The sequence below is a fragment of the Oxyura jamaicensis genome, chromosome 19 (genome assembly GCF_011077185.1).
Source record: "Oxyura jamaicensis isolate SHBP4307 breed ruddy duck chromosome 19, BPBGC_Ojam_1.0, whole genome shotgun sequence".
NCBI lineage: Eukaryota > Metazoa > Chordata > Aves > Anseriformes > Anatidae > Oxyura > Oxyura jamaicensis.
The window spans coordinates 6,676,043-6,682,917 of NC_048911.1; the positions used below are offsets into that span (position 1 = coordinate 6,676,043).

A 6,875-nucleotide genomic window follows, 5' to 3' on the forward strand; every position below is an offset into this window, starting at 1 on the left:
GGGGGGGGGGGGGAGAAGGCCTGAGGGGAGGGTGAAGGGCTCCGGGGTTTATGCGTTTCGGGATGAGATAAGGAATAAAATGCGTGAATCGTGACAGAAAAGCGGCTCGCTGATGAGGTTTTTTTTTAATAAAAGTTCTGGAGATATCATACAGGAGGCAGTGGGGGAAGCGCTGAGGGGCGAGGATGGGGAAATCCAGCCCGGCATCTCTCCCAGGGCTCCTTCGGGTGGCTGACGGTGGCTGGGTGAGGTTCAGGCTGGCGGCAGTGCTGGTGAAGTAAAGCAGAGCTCCCCGCACGGGGACCGAGGACTTGCGCTGACAGAGCGGAATCACAGAATCGTAAAATCATTAGGGTTGAACCAAACGATCTTGGGGGTCTTTTCCGACCATCACCCTACCACCAATGTCACCTCGATGGGTTTGGTTCCAGGTAGGAACCCCCAAAGGGTTTGGGTTCCAGGTAGGAACCCCCAGAAGACCCCTCCAGCTCTCTTCCTTCAGCCCAGAGGTGTTGGTTTGTAACAGCACACAGGATTTCACCCCAGTTTCTGGAAAGAAGCTATTCAGCACTGCAAACTTGAGACCGAACTCAAGCCCACAGACACCAGCCCCACACACAGAGTGGGGCACAGCACCACTGAGCTCCCCCAGCCCCGTTTGCTCAGCCTGCGAAAGCCTTGCACACACCCTGACCTGTGCCAGCCACTCTCCATCCTCACCACCTCCTAATCCTGAGCTGCTGCCCCAGCTTTGGCCTTTTCTTTTGCTCTGATGGTCTCTAACTTCCAGTCTGCAACCCTGGTGCAAAGAGTAATGACTCTGTAGTAATGTTCCTGTAATAAACTATTCGAGTCCCTAAGAAAAGGGTTGCCATCTGTTTTTGCATGACTAACTAGCCCTTCTGAAGTAAGCACCTACGCAATGCTGCTAGAGGCATCCTCAGACCAAATCCCTCAACATTCATTCATTAGCCAAACATCCAAATGGGTGTAAAGCCAGGACACCACCGGGCACCGAAACCAAGATGTGTCGAGGCAGGAAGACACCTGTTCCCTGCTCTGCGTGCCCCTCTTACAAATATGCTCCAGCAAATGCTCGTGCGTCCAGCGAGCCCTTCTCTGACCTCTCTGCTCCCTTCACCAGCAGTCAAGGAAGCAGCTCGCATACACACCAAGAACAGATCACGGTCCAGGCTCCATTTCTCTGCTGCTTCAATAATCCACTCAGAGAGGATGTCACCAGACCCATCCCTCCTGAGCGAGCACCACCTGCCAGGGGCAGTGAACTGCCTAGGAAGCTGAAGGGAAGGATGCCAGGGTAAAAAGAAGGAACACGTTTTTACTAACTGAAGCATAGAAAAGGTCAAAATGAAAGAAGTAGCTGGCAGTCATCTAAGAGGAAGGTGCACACATGCCTGTGGCAAGTGCTCCAACACAGGAGCTGGAAACCACTGGCCTTTATGATCTATAGTTTCAGAGCTCTGCCACACCCCGTTATTAGAGTGTTTCTGCTAGCCAGCAAACTCTTCCAACTCAAGCTCCCTGGGCAATACTGACTCCCTACGCTCTGCTCACAGCCATGAACAGGGGGCAGGGCAAGGAGCACGGCAGAAATGAGAACACCAGGTGGACTGGGGTAGCCTCTTCCTCCTACATTACCACTGCTGGCATCACTCAGACTTCAGAAGTGACGATAAACGTGCCAGCAATTCTCCACTGCAACCCTTTGTCTGCTAAAAGACAGGACATGTTCCCCCCACACTTCAAAGAATCACAGTATTCACCCTTCCCTTTTTGAGCCAGACTCTTGACTCAGGTCATTCTGAACTTCCAGCCACAAACTCCTGGCAGCAAGGCTGTGGGACACAGCCCACAAGCAGACGACAGCTCTGCAAACGCGGTGCTAGAATCACACATGCGACAGGTTCTCTGATGTGCGTCCCGTTTCCGTACGATAAGGCCTCGTAGAAGATCTGTAGAGTTTATTTCCGTTTGGGCCATTCCCCAGAGAATAATATATTCTACGTCAGCCCACTCTTGACTCCATCCTCCTGTTTCTGGATTGAGCAAAGGTGTTAAGATACCTGCAGCAGAAATTGGGACCGGTTTCTCTGCATGACCACAGAGCTCAACGGCTGTCAAAGCTTTACTCAAAGAGTTCAACTCTTCACCTCCACCTTGAGCTTCAAGCGGATATCACAGAGGAAAACGTTCATCAGGTCCTGGCCAGCCTCCTGAGCGATCCTGCTGATCACCGTACCTCTTTTTCCAATCAGCATCATCTGTATTTAAACCCAGAGAGAACACCATCACTCTCGTTCTTCCTGCGGGGAAGAGTCATCTATGAAAACAACAGCGCAGGCACAGAAGCCTATAGAATGCAGCAGCCAGAGATGTCCGAAGACCAAGCCACGGGCAACTGATTGCTTCAGAAAGGTGCAAGTTGTCACTGAACGGCCTGTGACTGGCACAGACCTGGCTCTTCCCCACGGAGAACCCACAGCTGAGGGAGAAGGTGTCTAACACAGCAAGGGCGCAGACGTGCAGGAGTGAGGGAGCCTCCTCTCACGCTCCCCAGCTCTCTTACTCACCATATGAGACTTTCTTGGGACCAAGAGGTTCTGCACAATGAGGAGCTCTCCGCCTGGCCCTTCCTCCCACAGCTCTGTCACCTGCAACAGCAAGCACAAACCCAGCAGCTCAGCTCAGAAAACAGCTCAGCTCCCTGGCACACACACACGTGGCCCGCACTTAAAACACACAAAGGGTCTCGCTGCCTGACACACAAGTCCCAAGCCACCTCACACGGCCTGTGAAGGGCCTGGCAGGTTTCACAAACTCAAAAACGAGGGATTTTCGTCACACTGCCAACAAAATAACTTGAAGGCAAGTCCGCTTGCACACGCTTCCCACCTGAGTCACACCGTAGGGCACCTCCAGGGGCAGGTACTCCAGGATCTTCTCCCTGATGATATTGTCGCAGATCTCTTGAGGTGACTGGCTGGTCAGCACCCCGCTGTGAAACTCCCAAGGGCCTGGCTTGGCTTGCATCAGGAGGTAGCGCTGTCAGCACAGAACACCCACCACACCCGTTAGCTGCCACGTACCACCCTTGCAGTACCACAAACCTCTGTGCTCCTCTCGGAGCGAGTCGCTATGAGGATGCTTCTGCTAGCCAGGGCGGTAGTTTGGTATCTTTGGCACGGAACGGAGGAAGGGAAGCTTCTGAAACTCAAACACCGCCAAAGGCCACACCTCCCTAAGTCATTTGTATGAGCTACAGACGCCTGTAGTACGGCTTGCAGCTGCGTGATACTGCAGTGGGCATCCATCATTATCAACCGGCTGCTATTTGGGGAGCCTCAAATAAGACAAAACTCTGAAGATGTCAAAAGAGAACTCTTCCCCCAGCACGGGCCCACCCCAGGCCAAGGGCAGCAGCTCTGCCGGCTCCTCACAGGAGGAGCAGCTCAGTACGAAGCCCTAGGGTACCACAAGGTGCTTCAAAGCCTAACAGCAGTTCAGACTGCAGTTACCTTCAGCGTATCCACCTCCTCTCCAGTGAGAGCTGCCAGCATGAAGATCTCCTGGAAGCGTGGCCAGCCTTTCCTATCTTTCAGATCGCTGCATTCACGGGGCTTTGGCCTTTGTGCATCTGTGACAAGACCGGACTCAGAAGCCCTCGTGTCACTGCTGCTATCCAAGCCAGAGCCCTCCCGGGCTTTAACTGTTTCCTGCAGGCAAGGAGATTCGTGGGCCCGGTTCTCAGGGGGAGAAGCCTGAGCGATTTTAAGAGCAGTTTTTGCTGAAGAGCTCGAATTATGTTTAAATGGAGACCTCACTTCCAGCTTCTTTCCGTTTACAATTCCCTCTGTTAGCTCAGTTACGAGTTCCAGCAGGATGTACTTCTTCTTCAGCAGATCCACCTGGTATGAGAGAGAGGTGTCACAAACCTGTCCTAAATGAGGCTGGCACCTGGGCCCTGGCTGTGAAGGAGCTGGAATAATCCCCCCGGCGCCAGCAGCTGCACCAGACAAGGCATCTGCAACCGAACCAGACAGCTGGCCAGCTCCACTGGTGGACCAGGCTGATTTAAACTCTGTTTTGCAGCAGACAGCTTCAGGGACACGCGTGCGTGCAGCACAGACACACAAATATTCTGCAGTGGAGAGAAAAACCAGTGTCCTCTGACATACCCCGTCTCACTGACCCAGAAACACACCGCTGCTGAGGCAGGGCACTGTCTGAAGACACCGGTGTGACTTTCTGCTAGAAGGCAGGACAAACGAGCTCCTCATTTACCTTGTTCAGAACCAGGACGCTGGGGACGTGGGGAAACTCGGAAAGACACTTCAGCACCTCTTGGCTCAGACAGTTTCGTGTCCAGTGATCCGACACGTCCACCAAAACCAGAACTGCCAGGAAAGCGTGGGAAATAGAGTGAACCTGTATCGTCCAAAACCTTAGTTTCAAGTTTCTTTACGGCCTGCGGTTGAATTGTTTCCCTCCTGCTGCTGCTCCTCTCTCTCCTGGAGGACAGCATGCGGATGGAACCAAAAAGAAGCGTTTCAGTTGATAAAACACCAAGTCCAGTTTATACTTGCTGTCCTGAAGACGTCACACGTTCCAAAACGCAGCATCCACGCCCAAATATTAACTCCAGCTTCAGACCTCGGCATCAGACTACGCTAATCCCCTCCCTTGGTGAAATAATTCAAGATTTTTCAATGCCCTTCCCTCCTCCCTCCTAGTTCACGCTCCCAGGACTGCCCTTACTGCCCAGTAACGCATCCAGGTACCGCAGTTAGAGGGCTGGAAGATTCTGGGGCAGATAAAGGGTGCGGCCTGAGGCAAAGGAACTCGAGTGCCCACCTAAATCTGCGTGTTTCATGCTGTCCCAGGGGTCTGTCAGCATGGCCTCTTCTAGTTTATGCCTGAAAGAGGAACATAAATGGGTAAGCCAGACATGAACTGGACAACAACCATCCTCCTTCCCCCTGAAGGGGAGGAAACAGCATTTTCCATCATCCTAGCTCAGGCAGAGCTGCCTGGCTGGCTACGACAACCCTCACTGCACACACACGTGGAATCAAACAGAACAAGGCTCGAGGGATTCGACAGGCTCTGCGTGCTGCTGAAACAGCAACAATAAAAAAAGCGAGAAACCAAAACGAGGCTAAAAATCGAAGTTCCTGCCACTTCTGCTTTACAAACTCGCTCACTGGACATCACTTGCTGTTCTATCTAACCTTGGATAGAACCCCATCTCTCCCTGCAGCAGCAGCGATACCTTTTGGCTTTCAACGGACTAGTGAGGCCAGGCGTGTCCAGAATGACCTAGAAAGAGGAAGAACAGATCCCGTAAGTGTGCCTGCAGCTAGTGGCAAACCTAGAACTTATATCTGCGCGATTCATTTTGGAAGAGATACAGAGAAGAAAATCCTTCACTATCTGGCTAACGCTCCCTGCTGCCTCAGGGACAACATTTCGGCAGCGCTGGAAACTCACCAGCTGGGTGTCCTCATACGTGACGACACCCTGGGCTTTGCATCGGGTTGTGTGCACTTTCTTCGAGACAGGGAAAACCTGTAAGCAGTTAAAAGCATCGCACACCCAGAACATGAGAAAGAAGGGATTCAGCAGCGTGAAGTTGGCTCAGTAACGCAGTGCTCGTTACCTTTCTGCCCAAGAGCTGATTAGAGAGCGTGGACTTCCCGGCATTCGGTGCTCCAATGATGGCAATTCTTAAAACCTTGGGGTTCTGGGGTTGGTCAGGCCGGTCCCTTAACAGCCGTTTTTGCTCCTCTGTGGGGGGAAAAAGGAGCCCGAATGTTGCTAAAGCCCCACCACCAGCCCCAGGGACGGCACCGGGCCGGTACCACTCACCTTTGCTGGTGGCCACGGGCGGCGGGTGCTGGCCCAACGCACAGGCCGGCTTCTCGGCGGGGATGCCCAGGATGCTGTCGAGCGCGGAGCTGCTCCCGCTGCAGCGAGCACCGAGCGTGGCGGCCCTGAGGGCACGGCTCTCCAGGAGACGAGCTGAAAAAGTGGCAAAAAATCCAAATCGTACTGAAAAAGCCCCAAAACCGAGGAGGACCGTTCCCGTGAAACCCAGCCGGCCCTCGCAGCGCTCCCCCCTCACACAAGGCCGCTAGGCCGGACACGGAGCACCGCCTGCGGCCTCACCCGGCCTCACACCCGCGGGACCGGCCCTGGTCCACGGGCGCGGGCCCGGACCCCAAGCCCCCAGTCCCCAGCCCCAGCCCCGGCCCCAAGGCCCCGGCCCCAGGTCCCCAGCCACGGTTCCGGTCCCAAGCCCGGGTCCCCAAGCCTGGGTCCCGGGTTCGGACCCCCACCTGCGCCCCTCGGACGCGCCCCCACCGCCGCGGCCCTGAGGGCCCGGCTCAGGGCCCTGCCCGCCGCCGCCACAGCGCCGGGCGCCGCCATCTTGCCCCGCCGCGGGGCAGGGCGGGAGCGCCGGAACCGCCCGCGCCCATTGGCTGAGAGGGGACGGGGAGCATAGAGAGCGGGAGGAGCGGGACAGAGCGCCGCGCTGCGCCGCCAGGGATTGTGGGGAGGAAGCGGGAGGCTGGGGGAGGGGGGGCGGGGCTTGGGGGAGTGGGAGGAGCTTGCGTGTGGGCGGGGCTTGGAGGGAGTGGGCGGTGCGTGTGGTGGAGCGCCCCCTGCCGGCCCAGCCGCGCGTTGCAGGAGCGCCCAGAGCCCCCAGTGCTCCCAGTGCTCCCAGTGCTCTCAGGGCCCCAGTGCTCCCAGTGTCCCCCGTGCGCCCAGTGCTCCCAGTGTGCCCAGTGTCCCCAGTGCACCCAGTGCCCCCAGTGTGCCCAGTGCTCCCAGTGTGCCCAGTGTCCCCCATGCGC

General features: G+C 55.9%; 1 protein-coding gene across 1 annotated transcript; it reads right to left on the bottom strand.

Annotated features, from left to right (window-relative positions):
• Positions 1-1,319: 1,319 nt before the first annotated feature.
• ERAL1 (Era like 12S mitochondrial rRNA chaperone 1) lies at positions 1,320-6,503 on the bottom strand. The gene is made up of 11 exons (XM_035343274.1): positions 6,357-6,503; positions 5,887-6,039; positions 5,678-5,805; positions 5,509-5,586; positions 5,291-5,337; positions 4,873-4,934; positions 4,303-4,415; positions 3,537-3,926; positions 2,914-3,063; positions 2,592-2,672; positions 1,320-2,282 (listed from the first exon to the last, which is right to left on the bottom strand). Exons 1-11 carry the CDS (start codon positions 6,445-6,447, stop codon positions 2,160-2,162), a joined length of 1,416 nt encoding a protein of 471 aa, XP_035199165.1. The 5' UTR covers positions 6,448-6,503; the 3' UTR covers positions 1,320-2,159.
• Between the last annotated feature and the right edge of the window lie 372 nt (positions 6,504-6,875).

What these genes read in the sequence shown, in the direction of transcription:
- ERAL1 (XM_035343274.1), bottom strand. Translation starts at nt 6,447, where the DNA reads ATGGCGGCGCCCGGCGCTGTGGCGGCGGCGGGCAGGGCCCTGAGCCGG. An exon ending in GCCCGTGGCCACCAGCAAAG is followed by an intron (nt 5,806 to 5,886) that starts GTGAGTGGTACC and finishes TTCCCCCCACAG; the next exon opens with AGGAGCAAAAACGGCTGTTA. An exon ending in CGTATGAGGACACCCAGCTG is followed by an intron (nt 5,338 to 5,508) that starts GTGAGTTTCCAG and finishes TCCTCTTTCTAG; the next exon opens with GTCATTCTGGACACGCCTGG.